We start from the raw sequence: 17,880 nt of genomic DNA, 5'->3' as shown, positions 1-17,880 counted from the left end.
TAAATAGCCAACACAGCGGTACATAGAGGTTCCAAACTCATAATATGGCATGTCCCAGGAGGGCTGAAATTACTGGCAGCCCAAGCTGATTCCCATCATTTCTGAACTGAAGCACAGGAGCAGCTTATGTCATGCAAGGAGGTCTATGGCCTTGGCAGAGAGGCTGCCTGGCTGCAGTGTTGGGAAAGAAGACTTACCATCCAGCTGAACCTGCTTTCAGTACAAAGCCCAGGAATAGAGGGCAACTTCAGCCAAGGCCACAGATTGGCCTTCTGCATTTAGTAATCTCTGAGAAGCAGGCCAGATGAAAAATGGATAATAGGATTCCATGCTTAGAGTCTTTTCACCTAGATCAAGGACACTGGTATCCAGGTTGAGCCTGGTACAAGACTTGTGAGCAAGTGGAAGCTGAGTGGCTCAACGTTGTCCTGGCCTTGTTCTAGTCCAGCTGGCTAACAGAGAGACATAGAGACTCTTGGAAGAGCCAGAGGTGAAGAGGCCTGATCCTGGAATATGTTGTGAGCAGACTGCAAACAGAAAATCATCACTGCCTTCACTCTCCAGGCATCAGGTATTTGCTTCCCCTGGAAATGCTGTCTTTTTCTACTGGAGCAAAGAGCTACCAGATCTATGCATCATACTTGTTTTTCATTTATACTTCTATAGTATGCTGGGGAGAGTCACAGGCAGCAAATGGACAGGGACTACATTCAGCAACTTAAAAAAACCAGCAGATTTCTCATGTGGGTCACTGAAATTGTTACTGACAGCTAGAAGTAGCAAACACATGGTACTGAAAGGAAATGGGTCCAAGGAAGAAGGCAGACGCTTCCTCCGGGGCCAGAAAGGCCTTGGTACAGCCTACAGAGGCCACCAGATTTGGTACTACTTTCAGTGGCAAATTGTTTGGCAACAGTCACAGGTCAGAAAAAAGAGGCTGAACTCAATACCACCCTTTAAAAAGTAACAAGGTTGTACAGGCAAAAACGCAGAGCCGTTAGAACCCAAGCAAAGTGGAGGGAGCAAAGACCTAGCACCGTTGCATGGCCAAATCCATGGCTAAGCAAACAGCAAAGCCTGCAGGGATTTTTGACAGTGCAAAACAGGGAGAAAAACTCAGAGTTCATTTTGACAATGTTCCCATTTTTCATGTGGAGGTGGATGCAAAATGGAAGCATTTTTCAAAACTTCCTATAGCTTTGCCTGGACAACCCTAGGTCTAGCCATTGTCAAAACATTCCACCAACCAACCAATTTATTTATTTATATTCATTAGCAAGATCATAGAAATTCCTTTATCATTTTATGGGGATTGTGATATCAGAACATTTGAGAATCTTTAGATTAAGCAACTTGATATCAAGTGTGCCTCTTGGCCACCTTCAAACCTTGCATTTTCTTACCCTCTGTTTCCGCAAGCTTCCTGGGCTAGTAGGAGAAGGGCTTGGAGACTTCCCAGAACGGGGAGTAGAAAGCTGACTACCAGGAGTTCCATTAACTAGAAAAACAAAGGAACAGACAAGAACACATGATTTTGGATCTGGTACCACTATAATTAAACACCACATAAACAACATATTGCTCACATTAACCAATGCTTTCTGCTTTGCCCTTTTACAGTCTTTAGACTCATAATAAGAATCAAATAAAGATGCTCTCATCTCTTTAATGTGGGTCCCTCAGTTTTCAATAGGTATACATTTTACTTAATAAATGATCAACTGATTTGTATTCAATATGTAGCCACAATGAAATTAAAATTATTGTCTTCAACTCTGGAGTCCTTGTCCATGCCAAAAAAAAATGCTGAAGATTATATTTGCTGTTTTTTTTAAAAAAAAAAACCTTAACAGTTGGTCTCTTCCCTTCCTTTTTAGAGATGGAGGGTTGTTTAATGTTATCTATCAGAAATATCAGATTATTGCTATACATAAAAAGGACATTTACTACTGCTGAGACTAACTTGGAACTGTTGGAAAGATTTCCATGTGATACTTCTGACCTAGACATTAACTCATCTGGAACTCTTTCATTTCCAAGATCACTACCCATCCTTTCACAGTTGCTTTCATAAATATCAAAGGCTTCTAAACTGTTGCTGTACTCATTACTATTCCTTCCTATTTACATAACATTTGCCTTAGCATTTAAAATGAAAACTTCACAGCTGTGAAAGCTGTAGAATAGACAACCTAGGTAAATAATGCTAACATTGCACTGAAAAACAGGAGAGAAAGAGAGATGCTATATAATAAAATGTCTTCTCAGACATGCCATTGCTAGGTCACAATCTATATCCATTAGCCACAAAAAATCAGTAGCTAGCAGACATCCAAACTCTCTATTTTGCATTAATATTTTCATGCCATGATAGTAATAAGGCATTTAACTTACCTTCTCTGAGTTCTAACATGGAAACAGACTTATTTTTAACCTGATACAGCCAAGCAGGAAAATATTTGCCTTTGTACTACACTCAGGCACTGGCAGAAACAGGAAGCGTTAGGATTAGTTAAGGGTTGCCAAAGCTGCTCACAGAGAGACCTGAATAAGATGCCGGATTCATAAACCAAAGCATTTTCTGCGTAAGGCTGACGTCTTCCGAGGAGCAGTAGGAGGTGTAGGTGCTGTCTGAGGGCTACATCAAAGGTGTCAATACACAATGCTTCAGGATGCTGAGCAACTGCAGCTCTCACTGATCTGCCAAGCCCCCAAAGCCTTAGCAATCTTATATGCTGCTGCACACTGAATCATAATGAAGTGCCTTTGGGAACAATATACCAAATTACTCATCTGAAAATCACAATAATAATAATAATAATTCTTATAAAAGCTTAGCTGACTGGTAGCATCCGAACTGCTATGCCCAGTGGAGAGAACTAGATTTTAAAGCATTGTTCAGTAGGAAGGATATTTTTCTTTTCCATCTGCCAACTATGCACAGTGATAAATATTCTGCATAGTTACCTATGTGATGTGTTCCTTATTCAGCTCAGACACAAAAAGCACTTTGTGGAATGTTAATTAACTATTACAATACTGTTATGTTAAATTTATCTTCAGAAGCTTGTTTTTCGCACATTGGATTAGAATAGGAAAGTTGCAGAATTAGCACAAAGGTGGAAAACCTGTAGCCTTCCAGATGTTGCTAAAAACCATCCCTAGCAGCCCCAGCCGAGAGATCAGGAATATCTGGAGGTCCAAATGATCCTAAACTTTGAGTTAGCCCTTGAACTCAACTACCACTATGCAGAAAGGTTTACCATGAAATTCAGGAATCTGTTGTTTAAATCATGTGAACTACTTACATGGAATTTTTGATGAATTAATGCCAAAGACATTTGCTTGTGAATCACCACTCATTCATCAACAATATTAACGGTGGGGCGTGCTTGGACATGGATAATTTATAAGAGATAACAGGGTATTCTAATGGAGGAAGACTGACACAAAGGTTGCCAACAACACATTACTACTAGCATGATTAATTGCTTGGCTTCTAAATCATTTTTGCTTAGAATTAAGATTATAGCACGATTTGCATTTAGTTTAAAGGCTTCTAGTCGATTGCTGCTTACCTAAACACTTCTCTCACTTCCGAGCAAAAACAATAGTTTAATGGTAGAGAATACATTTTAAATGCTAAACCCTTTTCAAAAAGTTGAAACATTCACAAGTTGTAGCAGAAGAAGGAAAGTTCTACATGTGTAATCAATAATAAACTAATTGAAACAAAAGTCTGATTCACTTTCCATTTTCCATTGCCTACTCCATCCATCTGACCCTAACATTTCTCAGAACCACAATGAAGGTTTTGAAAATTAAATATTTTATGCATTGTTACATTAGGAAGACAAGCAAATAGACAAGGTCTCACTCTTGCAATTCTGGGACTTACAATATTTTTAAAAAGAATATACCTTGCTTGCATTCTATTTGTGAAGCCAATAATGGGCTAATGGTAAAGAATTCCTCCCCCCCACAATAATATAACCCAGTAAGATACAGAAGATGCCATGTCACTAATACTGATATTAAGTATAACCCTGGCACAAGACACTGATAAATCTACAGTAGAGAAATTACTGATGAGATTACAAGAAAACTGGGTGGGGCGGAGGAATGCTGGGTATCTGCTTGCTATGTCTTTCTATATTCCGCAAAAGCAAATTTTCCTGCACTGAGGGACCAGGACTTAATTGACTATCCAGACAATGTAGCAGAACTGGAACTTTTATCTTTCATTCTATTTTTAAAAGCCTCTTGGACAATTATTTTCTCTTGCATAAACCACTGGTATAATAGTAAATGACAAAAACCAGTTGGAGAAAGAATTATAAAAAAGAATAATTCAGGTTGTGTTAATGGATTCATTTATAAGAATTAATTACTCTGAAAAACTTATATTGGTTTGCTGGATCATACACACTTAGAATTAGGGCTGGAATTTCCATCTCCATCTCCACTCCCACCACACTCCATGTAGAAATCCAGATTAAAGTATTCATAACATATGCCTCTCCACCTTCTCTGTGAACTCAATCAGTAAATGAAAGCCAATCACCTCTCTGGACAGCTTCACTCTCAAACTTACTTTGTTCAGGGTCCTGCCCTCTAGATGATACAGAACAGGTCCTGGTATCTTTTTAAGGGATGTCTTCTCAGGTAGGTGAACAGAATAATCATTAACACACACACACCTAACAAATCTTCTTATAGTTATCCCTTAGATCATAGTTGTTAACTTTTCTTTGAACCTTTTTTAGTTTCTCTGAATCCTTCTGAACTGTGGTGCTCAAAGCACAGTACTTGTTATATGTTTGACTAACATAGAATAAAATTGAGCAATTTCTTTCTGTGGTCTGGAAATTTTACATTTCCTGCTCAAATTTAAAATTGCATTTGCCCTTTCACATCACACTGCTGACTTGTTCAGTTCATAGTTAGCTACTATCTTCCAAGATCTTTTTCATAATACTGTTGCTAAGCCAGGTGATTCTTCATATACAAGTGTTCAAGTCAGTATTGACTCCTGGCGACTGCCTGGACTATTCCATGCAGTTTTCTTGGCAACGTTTTCAGAAGTGGTTTGCCATTGTTTCTTCCTAGGGCTGAGAGAGAGTGACTGGCCCAAAGTCACCCAGCTGGCTTTGTGCCTAAGGCAGGACTAGAACTCATGGTCTCCTGGTTTCTAGCCTGGTGCTTTAACCACTACACAAAACTGGCTCTTATTCTTCTTATATATCTGCTCATTAAATTTCTTTGAAGTGCATAACATTGTATTTGTGTGATTCCATTATTTTCAGCCCATTTTTCTAACCTTTTTTCAGATCATTTTGAATTTTATTTCTGCTTTCTAAGAGATTAGCAATCCCAATTTTGTATGATTGCAATAAGCATCCTTCCACTTCTTCGTTCAAGTCATTTATAAAAGTATTGAAGTGTACAGTGTCCAGGACTAAATCTTATAGTTCATACCTTTGATATCTCACTTCAACTGATGAGCACTCTCAGAGTACAATTTTTGACTCAGCTATGCACCCACTTGCCATGCCATCACAGGCACACACACACACACACACTTTGCTAGCTTGCTAATCAGAATGTGATGGGGACTTTGTGAAATGCTTTCCTGAAGCATATATTATTTATTTATTTATTTATCATATTTTTATCATTGCCCATCTCCCCCACATGGGGGACCCTGGGCAGTTCACAGTAAAAACAATTTAAATTTCAATAAAATTATAAATAATACCAATACTCAATAAATATAAAATACAATAAAATCCAAGTAAGGGCAGATCAAATTCAGCCCATAAAGGGATAAGGCTGGTCCCTGCAGGGCTAGGGAACTAACCAGCCCCAAGAATGGCTCTTCTTCTCCCCAATCCCAGCATGGTGACAAAACCAGGTTTTCAACTGTTTTCTGAAGTCCAGAAGAGAGGGGGCTAACCTCACTTCCGAGGGAAGGATGTTCCAAAGGGCGGGAGCTGCTGCAGAGAAGGCCCGCCTCCTGGACCCCACCAGATGGAATTCTCTTGCAGACGGGGTCCGTAGCATGCCCTCTCTGCATGGCTGATTATGCATCCAGCGTTCCCACAATCTACTGCAGAAGTTGACCCAATCAAACAATTATTTAATTTTCATCAGAAAATACTTGCTGTTGACAAATCAATGCTTCTCATGATCTCTGCATTATTTTTAAGATGCTTAGAAAACAATAACTGTATCAGGAACTCTAGAATCTTGTCAGACATCAATGTCAGACTGACTGCTCTACAATTCTTGGTCTTCTTCTCTTACTAGAGATACCATTTTCCTTCCTTCAGTTGTATGACATTTCACTCTTTTTCCAGGATATTACCCTTTTCTTTGCTACCTATTACACTTTTGTCATCTTCATTGAGTAGCTAGTATACAGAACTTTTTCTTTTTCATTTCTTTTGAATATGCATCAAAAAATCTTTATGTTGCTGTTGTTGTTATTTCCAACGTCAGCTCCTTCTGAGATTTTACTTTCTTGACATCATTTCTACAATTTTGGACTATTTGTATGTATTCTTCTCTCATAACCTGTTCCTCTTTCACTTCCTATATATGTTTCACCACCCCACCAGGGTTTTAATAACAATTTAATTCTTCTTTTTTGTTTTCTTGGATAGAATTACACTTTAAGATTTTACATTTTTAGGAACTCCTATCCACCCTGATTTCCTTTTCCCATTAGCACCTCCTGCTACAGGGTGCTCCATATCATTGCTCTAAGTTGATTAAAATATACTTGTTTGAAGAGATTGAGTACCCTTAGCTTTGATTTTCTTTTAAAATCAAGAATTCCAAAATTCCTCCAATGTTCCTAATGCGTCTACCTCCTCAACTCACTCTTCTGCTACTGATATCAATTCAGTGATATCAAATCAACTGGTGATTTCCTGAACAATTTAAAGGAGAAAACTATTTGCAAAACAAATCAGGAATTTCCTAAAAGGACAATGTTTAGCAGAGTTTCTCTCTCAAAAGATTACAGGGTAATTACAGTATCCCATTACTAATAAGTCCTGGCTCTTTGAAAGATCTACAACTGACTTTTTGAAAATGTTGTCTACATCTTCAGCTTGATTGGGCAGGCAATAATATGAAGACCATGAATATTCTGAGCCAACTTTTTTTTTCTGATTTTTCTTTTGGGATAAATTTTATTAGATTTAAAGAGAAAAATAAAAAACTACAAAAAACAAAAAAACCACAATGAAGAGAAAGAAACTAAGGAAGTGCAAAAAGACACAAGAGATTTTTTTTTCAATTTTACAAAACGATGTGGCTTCCAACTTTAAACAGCAAGGATATACAAAAATTTCAATTATCAATATCTTACTCTATATTAAACCCAAAACACCACATTATTTCTATAAATCATTCTACTTCAATACTTAATAAAAATCACTAAGTACAGTTACTCCTCCCTCTTATATTAAAATAAAGACAAGAAAAATTCATATAAACTTTAACCCTCTTTCTCCCCTCCAAAAAATAAAACATATTTAATTAATCCAAACCTACCACTATTATATACATTTCTCTCTACTATAATAAGAATCAAATTAAAAAGCTTAAGTTATCTACTATTATACTTAATACTACAGCAATTTTAATAGTAGCAACCAGATAAACATTCTTTATCCCTAATACAACAGTTTTAGTAATTATAATATTGATAAGCCCATAAAAAACCAATTCAAGACAGTAAATCCAAATCTTTTAAGGCAAATAGCATCAATGAAATCCTTAAAACAAACCAAATAATTTTTTTTCAACCCTTATCCCACTTCATAATGAACCAATGCAGTTACATATTCTCACAGTATGCACAAAGCTTTCCCTTAACAGCCAGCCCAACTGCCCCGCTCAAAGATGCCAGGTTCTTTTCATAGGATTCCACCAGGCGATCAATTTTACATATGGCTTGCAGATCACTCTCTCCCTTGGTTTCTCCAAGTCCTTTATTGAAACTTCATCCAGCATCACAATAATAGTTTCAATCTCAGTCTTAAAAAATTCTTCAATTTCATCCACATCCCCAACCTGAAGGCATATTTTAGATTTCATATTTTCCACAATGTCCTGGATGTCTTGCATAAAAGCACAATAAAAGTCAGAAGAAATCTGCTTAAAATCCTGGTGAAAATCAGAAAAGATCTGTTTAAAATCCTCCATGTCTTACGCAGTAGGTTATGGTGCCCCTTAGGAGTTTAACCAGCAAAAATCGAAAGTCAACAGCTTGTTTACAAAAAGTGAGAGTGAACGGAACATTCTCAAGAGAAAGTGAACAGAAAATTGAAGGTTCAGATCAGCCGATTCAACGTATAGGAAAATGCTAATATCTTCAAATTTAACACAAAAATAGTAACAGGAAGACATTATTTAGTCTTAGTCTTTGTTTCCTTTGGAAGGAAAATGAAATCCAAAGCTTAAAAGAATTTTTTTTTTTATTAAGAAGTAAACCCAGAAATAATTCTAGGCACCAAGAGAGCTAGCTTCTCCTCACTGTAGAAAATCTCTCTTAGGGTACATATACTTAAAAAAAAATACAAATTGGTGATTGAGAAAAGGGGTGGCTGGACTTAGTGTCTCTTTAAGGCTACAACACGGCTTGGAAATGATGAAATCCTGTGCCTCCCAGCTGATCTTACCAGGCAAATGCAAAGCTCAACTCGTAATCTTCTCGCTACAATCAGTCATTCGGAGGACAGATCCAGAGATTAAGGGGAATTCTGGGGCTTCAGGAAGACCTGCCTGAGCCCAAAAAAGGTGACCACACTGTCAGTTCCACCCGCAGAGCCAGTGGGCACAGCCGTTCACTCCGCCATTCCCACCGTAAGCCTGATTTTTCACTGAATTGTTCATTAGGCCTCATTATACACTCCCATATACTTTTACATTATACAGTCTTTACTTCAGGAATTTTGTTCCATGGGGCAAAATTTAAAGCCTTCCTGATCAAGCTTGTGATATTTTAGGTAGACACATTTCTTATGAAGTACAACCTTTCTTGTATCAGTAATCCATCATCAGACAACTCAGACCATGGTCCCAAAAACCAATTCTCTTTTGCTGACACCATTTGCAAGGCCTGTCAGTCATATGCGATATTCTTCTTTCTCTTTCTGATTATCTTTCATAAACAAGAAAATTAGTTGAACGTATCATATGAGCTCTTAGGGTCTTAAGTTTCCTTCTTAGAACTCCAGTCTAAGGTAAAACAGTTCTAGGTATTACTGATATTTGACCCAGCATTGATTATCAAGAAAATGTGAGGGGTCTTTTGTCTTGTTCTACAGCTATACTTCATTCTAGTATAGTGGCACAGCAGATCTAATATTAAGAGAAAACCAAGGAAAACAGGGGAGAGTCTGAGATTAATGTCATTTACTTATAGTATACTCTATAATTTATAGATGAGTTGTTCTCAGGGTTCAATGGCAGTGGTCTAGTTCGAAAAGGTGGTCACAACTTAGACTGAGGATCCTGGTACATGGTTTGGAATATGCAACAGAAATTCTTAACATGCTCAGGTGAGAATTTCAGGTTATGCAATCTCAGGACAATCTATAAAGCAAACTGTCTCTCTTGGGGCTGTTTACCTATCTTGATGGCACTCATAGAAAGCTGAAGAATACAGACAGAAATGATTACATTTGGCTAGCCAGCATGAGAAGATGCCAGCCTGAGGGAGAAAAATCTAGCCAGTGTAAATAACCCCTTACATTAACTTGAAAATTGGAAAAGGATATATAAGTAGTAATCTTCAGGTTTAGTCTACACATTAGACTCCATATACAATGAGGCAGACTTTACCAGCAGTGGAAAGCTTTACTTTGCTAGTAGAAATGCTTAGCAACTATGTATTAATCAAGTCTCTGTTGCTTTTATTTTGCTCTTTGCTTTTATTGCTATTTCAGTATTGAAAATGGGAAAGCAGGGAGAAAGGAATGCGCTTGCCTGGCTAAGCTTCTATAATGAAATCCTGCCAGAAAAATGAGACTTCCTTTGCTATGCTGTGTTAATAAAAAAAGAATAAAATAAAATCACAAGTGATGTCTTGGGTTCTGTATCATGGATCAAATCCCATGAACTGAAATCTTCATGACAGTTTATTGTAAGAAAGTTTTTCACATTCACATCACCATCACTCTACCCAACACAGATAATCAGATGCAAAGGATTGCCTAATGATAAACAGGCCCTAAGTATAATCTGTGATGAGCTTCCCTGAACAGTCTCAGTATCAAACTTGAAATTACCCTGTTCTGAGACCCTCCCAACTAATTCAGAAATAAACAATGCACAATATAGCATCAAATTCCTTTTCTTTCCCAAACACCTACTTTAAGATACTCAAAGGGATAACTGCGCAGAGGAACAGTCTCAAGCATTTCCCCCTCTAAAATGTTATACAACCACAAAACATTATTCTATTGATACTTCCAGCCCATCAGAATGAGGAGAAAGTGGGTATACTATTCTATCTCCTTACCTCAAGTTTACCTTCAAAGAAACATATTATGCAGTCAAAGAGTTTGCTGAATAAAGATTTTAAAAATCTGGGACACAGCACTTTTTCTTCTCTAAAGTTTATTTCAGTTACAATATTTGTATAGTACATACAGTTCAATTCATTGATGAGATAATGTCAGATCTGACTATTTGACAATCCACAGTAAGCAAGAAATACTTACTATTTTTCATTTTGAAAACAAACTATATTTGAGCCCCATTACTAGGTACATATACTTAACCACCTTGAAATAATCATTATGATAGCCAAAGAGTTACCTGCTACTCAGTTAAGTTTACTGTATGTATATGCAGGGTGTTACCTGAGCTGGTGGATGCTGGAGATTTGCTGCGTCTAGATGGACCTGGGCTCTTGGTGGTGCTCCGACGTGGTGTTGAAGCTATTTTGGTATAGGAAGTGGATTTCACTACACGACATTCTGCAAGTCAAACAAATAGCATTCAGTTAATAAGCTGAACAGCTTCCACATTTCTGCCTTAATATGATTTATAGAAAAAAGGTACTGAAATTATTCCCTTCTTGTCCTTTATAAAAGAGTCAAAGAATCAAAGCCCATGACTGGATCTTTCCCAGCTCCTGTTGTGCATGCCAGATGACATTGTTGGGGTGACTGCCAAAATTCAAACTTTCTTTAAAAGGTCTTAGAAGGAACCACTTCAAAATGAAAGCATTTGAAGCAGCTCAGCTACAGATAAATGCACACACGCATATAAATCTATCTGAATAACCATGTCTTCCAGTCTTCTACTTCATCATTTTTGCAATCATGTGTGAAGTACAGCTAAGTATATCTCAAAGGATGTATCTGAAATTTATTTCCATATATCAAAAAAGAGTATATAAGTAATGCAGGCCCCTGTCGTGTCTGTCATACAATATTTTAAGAAAAATGCAATATGTTTATTTTCCCTACATAATCCTCTGGTGAATGGCAGTTCACAACAAAGCACACAAAATGTATCATGGGCAGGACTAGACTGCTTTCGATTTTCATAACAGATGATGAAAATCAATGAGGAAATAAAATTGCTCTCCCACTTGGGAGCAACTCAGTACGTGTTTATAAATGTGCATAGGGCTGAAAGCCACACCTGGAAAATGGATCTTTGACTAATACATGAAGAAATCAAGTTTGCATGAAAGCTGATAGAATGTAGTCATAATGAATATGAAAATAATCAAAATACTTGTCAAATAGAGGAAAAAATTATGTAATTGAGGTAATGGATCCAGATGACTCACTTGAAGAGAAGAAATGAAAAAATATAAAGTTTACATGAATCTTCTTGTCTGGTTCTTATAGGGGTGTCTGATTCAAGTGACTCAGGTTCCATTTTGACCCTTTGACTTCTATGCCACCTACAGTGACTCATCCTTAATGCCTTCCCCTGGGCGATTGGCATTTGGGCCAGGTGGTTAGGTAAGCTCTGCTGGTGTCATGAGTGAGGATGGCGAGCAGGGGGCTCCCATCCAGGCTGTAAAGCGCATGCGTAGTACTGAGGAATTAGGTGGCCATTCAAAGAGACACAGATCGGGCCTGCCTTAGTCTTTGGGGTTTATATGTCTGGGTTTTTCCCACGCTTCTTCAGTTTGTTAGGATTCTCTGTTATGTAGCAGTAATAAAACACTAGAGACCTATTCCTTGTCTCAGCGTGGTTCCTGGCTGTTAGGACATCAATTCTAACAAACTCCTACTCCCATCGAAAGAGGGAGGAACAAAGAATTTAAAGGGGAGACATTTGGAAATGTCTTCAGAAAACCAAGAAATTCGGCTCGCCATCCAACAATTGGCAGCAGCCCTGCAACAACACCAACAACAGGTAGATCTACAGGTCAACACATTACAAGCTGCCATGCTACAGCAGTTACAACAACCAGCTCCGATTAACCCACAACCAGCGCCAGCAGCAGCAGCAGCAGCAGCTCCGCCAGTAGTCTTGAGATCCCAGGGCAGTCTACCAGAGAAGTTTGGAGGAGAAGCAGGACAGTTGAGAACCTTTCTCACACAGTGCACTATGTTCTTCGACAGCAGACCGGCAGAGTTTCTCACAGACAGAACCAGAGTCACCTTCATCCTAAGTCTGCTAAAGGGACCAGCAGCCAAATGGGCTATTCCCATGGTGGAGAACAACGACCCGATTCTCAATGACTACCAGAACTTTTTGGCAAGTTTCTGAGCACACTTTGACAACCCGATCAGAGAGGTCACTGCCAGCCAGGAAATTCGGAAGCTCAAGCAAGGTAACAAGAGGGTGGGAATCTACATTGCTGATTTCAAGTTGTTAGCAGGAGATCTGGACTGGAATGAGAGTGCATTAAAAGACCAATTCAAACAGGGGCTGGATGAAGAAATTAAGAATGAATTAGTGCACCAGGGAACACCAGCTAACCTAGAAGCCTTATATCAGTTGTCTGTGGTCATAGATGCCAGGCTAGAAGAGCTCAGACAGATGCAGCCAGGGAGAAACAGGGCCCTCAGAGCACTTCCAGGATTTCCAGCTCTCTCTGTGGCATCCACTCACTCAGGACCAGAGGAGCCGATGCAGATTGGGGCGAGCAGGAGGCTTATTTCCGAGGCCGAGAGGCAGAGAAGGAGAGAGAGAGCCCTCTGTTTTTACTGCAGAGCCCAAGGGCACATGGTGAGAGCTTGCCCAGCGAGAAGCCAAGCAACTTCAGTAAGACCCCCAGGGCAAGCAGCTGAAACAAGAGCCATCTCCGCCTCTGCTTCCAACCAGAGAAACTCCGTCAGTCTCCCTCCACAGAGCTCAGCAGGGAGACCATCAATCAATTAAGGAGGGCTCATTCCAAGGATTCCAGGCAATCCTTTTACTTTTTGTTGTTGTTTATTCGTTTAGTCGCTTCCAACTCTTCGTGACTTCATGGACCAGCCCACACCAGAGCTTCCTGTCGGTCGTCAACACCCCCAGCTCCCCCAGGGACAAGTCCGTCACCTCTAGAATATCATCCATCCATCTTGCCCTTGGTCGGCCCCTCTTCCTTTTGCCTTCCACTCTCCCTAGCATCAGCATCTTCTCCAGGGTGTCCTGTCTTCTCATTATGTGGCCAAAGTATTTCAGTTTTGCCTTTAATATCATTCCCTCAAGTGAGCAGTCTGGCTTTATTTCCTGGAGGATGGACTGGTTGGATCTTCTTGCAGTCCAAGGCACTCTCAGAATTTTCCTCCAACACCACAGTTCAAAAGCATCTATCTTCCTTCTCTCAGCCTTCCTTATGGTCCAGCTCTCGCAGCCATATGTTACTACAGGGAACACCATTGCTTTAACTATGCAGGCCTTTGTTGTCAGTGTGATGTCTCTGCTCTTAACTATTTTATCGAGATTTGTCATTGCTCTTCTCCCAAGGATGAAGCGTCTTCTGATTTCCTGACTGCAGTCAGCATCTGCAGTAATCTTTGCACCTAGAAATACAAAGTCTTTCACTGCCTCTACATTTTCTCCCTCTATTTGCCAGTTATCAATCAAGCTGGTTGCCATCATCTTGGTTTTTTTAAGGTTTAGCTGCAAGCCAGCTTTTGCACTTTCTTCTTTCACCTTCATCATAAGGCTCCTCAGTTCCTCTTCACTTTCAGCCATCAAAGTGGTATCATCTACATATCTGAGATTGTTAATGTTTCTTCCAGAGATTTTAACTCCAGCCTTGGATTCCTCAAGCCCAGCTTGTCGCATGATGTGTTCTGCATACAAGTTGAATAGGTAGGGTGAGAGTATACAGCCCTGCCGTACTCCTTTCCCAATCTTAAACCAGTCTGTTGTTCCGTGGTCTGTTCTTACTGTTGCTACTTGGTCATTATACAGATTCTTCAGGAGGCAGACAAGATGACTTGGTATCCCCATACCACTAAGAACTTGCCACAATTTGTTATGATCCACACAGTCAAAGGCTTTAGAATAGTCAATAAAACAGAAATAGATGTTTTTCTGAAACTCCCTGGCTTTTTCCATTATCCAGCGGATATTGGCAATTTGGTCTCTAGTTCCTCTGCCTTTTCTAAAGCCAGCTTGTACATCTGGCAATTCTCACTCCATGAACTGCTGAAGTCTACCTTGCAGGATCTTGAGCATTACCTTACTGGCATGTGAAATGAGTGCCACTGTTCGATAGTTTGAACATTCTTTAGTGTTTCCCTTTTTTGGTATGGGGATATAAGTTGATTTTTTCCAATCTGATGGCCATTCTTGTGTTTTCCAAATTTGCTGGCATATAGCATGCATTACCTTGACAGCATCATCTTGCAAGATTTTGAACAGTTCAGCTGGGATGCCGTCGTCTCCTGCTGCCTTGTTATTAGCAATGCTTCTTAAGGCCCACTCAACCTCACTCTTCAGGATGTCTGGCTCTAGCTCACTGACCACACCGTCAAAGCTATCCCCGATATTGTTATCCTTCCTATACAGGTCTTCTGTATATTCTTGCCACCTTTTCTTGATCTCTTCTTCTTCTGTTAGGTCCTTGCCATCTTTGTTTTTGATCATACGCATTTTTGCCTGGAATTTACCTCCAATGTTTCTAATTTTCTGGAAGAGGTCTCTTGTCCTTCCTATTCTATTGTCTTCTTCCACTTCCACGCATTGCTTGTTTAAAAATAATTCCTTATCTCTTCTGGCTAACCTCTGGAATTTTGCATTTAATTGGGCATATCTCCCCCTATCATTGTTGCCTTTTGCTTTCCTTCTTTCTTGGGCTACTTCTAGTGTCTCAGCAGACAGCCATTTTGCCTTCTTGGTTTTCTCTTTCTTTGGGATGTATTTTGTTGCCGCCTCCTGAACAATGCTGCCAACTTCTGTCCAGAGTTCTTCCGGGACCCTATCTACTAAGTCCAGTCCCTTAAATCTATTCTTCACCTCCACTGCATATTCCTTAGGAATATTAGTGAGCTCATATCTAGCTGATCTGTGGGTCTTTCCTAATCTCTTTAGTCTGATCCTAAATTGTTCAAGAAGAAGTTCGTGATCTGAACTACAGTCAGCTCCAGGCCTTGTTTTTACTGACTGTACAGATGTCCACCACCTTTGGCTGCAAAGGATGTAATCAATCTGATTTCGGTGTTGTCCATCTGGTGAAGTCCATGTATAAAACCGTCTCTTAGGTTGTTGGAAGAGAGTGTTTGTTATGCAGAGTGAATTGTCTTGGCAAAATTCTATCAGCCTATGTCCTGCTTCATTTTGTTCTCCCAGGCCATACTTACTTGTAATTCGAGGTGTCATTTGACTGCCCACCTTAGCATTCCAGTCTCCTGTGATGAAAATAACATCTCTTTTAGGCGTGTTGTCCAGTAGGTGCTGCAGATCCTCATAGAACTGCTCTACTTCAGCTTCTTCAGCATTTGTGGTTGGGGCGTATATTTGGATCACTGTGATGTTAGATGGCTTGCCCTGAATTCGAATTGAGATCATTCTGTCATTTTTTGGGTTGTATCCAAGCACTGCTTTAGCCACTTGACTATTAATTATGAAGGCTACTCCATTTCTTCTGTGGTCCTCTTGTCCACAGTAGTAGATCTGGTGGTCATTTGATGTGAAGTGGCCCATTCCAGTCCATTTCAGTTCACTGATGCCCAGAATGTCTATCTTTAATCTTGACAGCTCAGCAATAACCACATCCAATTTGCCCTGGCTCATAGATCTTACATTCCAGGTTCCAATGGTGTGTTGATCCTTAGAACATTGGATTCGCCGTTCACCACCAGCACCGTCGGCCGCTAGCCGTCCTTTCGGCTTTGATCTAGCTGCGTCATCACGTCTGGGGCTAGTTGAACTCATCCTCTGTTCCTCCCCAGTAGCATTTTGACCATCTTCCGACCTGGGGGTCTCATCTTCCAATGGTATACCGACATATCTCTGGTTGTACTGATCCATTTAGTTTTCACAGCAAGAATACTGGGGTGGGTTGCCATTACCTTCCCCAGGGATCGCATTTAGTCTGACCTCTCTGTCATGACCTTCCCGTCTTGGGTGTCCCTTCACGGTTTAGCTCATGGCATCATTGAGGTACTCAAGCTCCAGCACCACAACAAGGTAACGATCCTTTGCTGAAGATCCTTTTACTACTTACCAGTAATAATGCACGTCAACCCAGAGCACCAGGTCAAGCTAGAGGCCCTCATGGATTCCGGAGCTTCAACCAATTTTATTGATGCGCAGACCATACAAGACTTCAACATCCCGACCATAGAATTGCCATGTCCCATAGAAGTGGAGACCATTGACGGCCAGCCCCTCAAGGCAGGGCTGATTAGAAGGTTCACAGAACCAGTGCAACTGACAACGGGAGACCACACTGAGTGGACCCAGCTTTATGTTACTGCATCGCTTAATGTGCCTGTAATCCTAGGCACGCCTTGGCTGAGGATCCACAACCCATTGCTAAACTGGGCTATGGGAGCAATCTCCTTCCCAGCTAAGGAATGCCAGCACCAAAAGATTCAAGCCGCTTTCCGCTCTCCAGCAACCAACGCAGTCACGGAAGCAGGGGGGGTCCAGTTGCCAGCCAAGTATGCAGATTTCGCAGACGTTTTCAGCGAACAAGAGGCCACAGCACTAACCCCCCATAGGGACTGTGATTGCACCATTGAGTTGATACCAGGAGCCAGGATTCCAGCAAGGAAACAATATCCCATGTCTCCCAAAGAACTAGCCACCTTAAAGGATTACTTGGATTCTAATCTCCAAAGGGGGTTCATCCGACCATCTACTTCCCCAGCATCTGCTCCTACCTTCTTTGTACCAAAGAAGCCTGACCCGTTGGCACCTGCAAACCAGGAGACACCCATGAGAGTGGTCCACGATTTCAGTTTTTTAAATAAACAAACAAAAAAAGAAACTTATCCATTGCCTTTAATCTCTGATCTGCTGGATCGCTTACAGAAGGCACACATTTTTACCAGGTTGGATCTCAGGAGTGCGTACAATCTGATCCGGATGAAAGAGGGGCACGAATATCTTCGACACCAGGTTTGGTAAATTTGAGTACCTTGTTTTGCCCTTTGGCTTGTCTAATGCAGGAGCCATATTTTCCAGATTTATGAATCAATTTTTCTCTGATTTACTAGATAAGTATCTGGTCATTTATCTAGATGACATATTAATTTTCTCTGAGGATGCTACAACTCATGTAACCCATGTACGTAATGTCTTACAAAGACTGAGAGAGAACAAGCTATTCGCCAAGCTAGAAAAGTGTGCCTTTGATTTAATTGAATTACATTTCCTGGGCTATAAAGTATCAACAGAAGGCATATCCATGGATCCTTCTAAGGTCCAGGCAATTCTCTCTTGGCCACC

General features: G+C 40.1%; 1 protein-coding gene across 3 annotated transcripts in view; it reads right to left on the bottom strand.

The window, feature by feature from the left end:
• DCLK1 (doublecortin like kinase 1) overlaps positions 1 to 17,880 on the bottom strand; it is a 206,747-nt gene that overhangs the window by 67,872 nt on the left and 120,995 nt on the right. For 2 of the 3 annotated variants that reach the window (XM_063305693.1, XM_063305692.1), the window contains exons 4-5: positions 10,881 to 10,997; positions 1,404 to 1,498 (exon numbers count right to left, since the gene is read on the bottom strand). In XM_063305693.1, coding sequence (XP_063161763.1) covers positions 1,404 to 1,498; positions 10,881 to 10,997 — 212 coding nt within the window. Of the gene's footprint in view, positions 1 to 1,403; positions 1,499 to 2,394; positions 2,598 to 10,880; positions 10,998 to 17,880 lie in introns of those variants that run through there. The other variant, XM_063305694.1, reaches the window with a different exon arrangement.

This window comes from Candoia aspera, chromosome 5, assembly GCF_035149785.1.
Source record: "Candoia aspera isolate rCanAsp1 chromosome 5, rCanAsp1.hap2, whole genome shotgun sequence".
Lineage (NCBI taxonomy): Eukaryota > Metazoa > Chordata > Lepidosauria > Squamata > Boidae > Candoia > Candoia aspera.
This window is presented reverse-complemented; position numbering and strand designations above follow the sequence as displayed.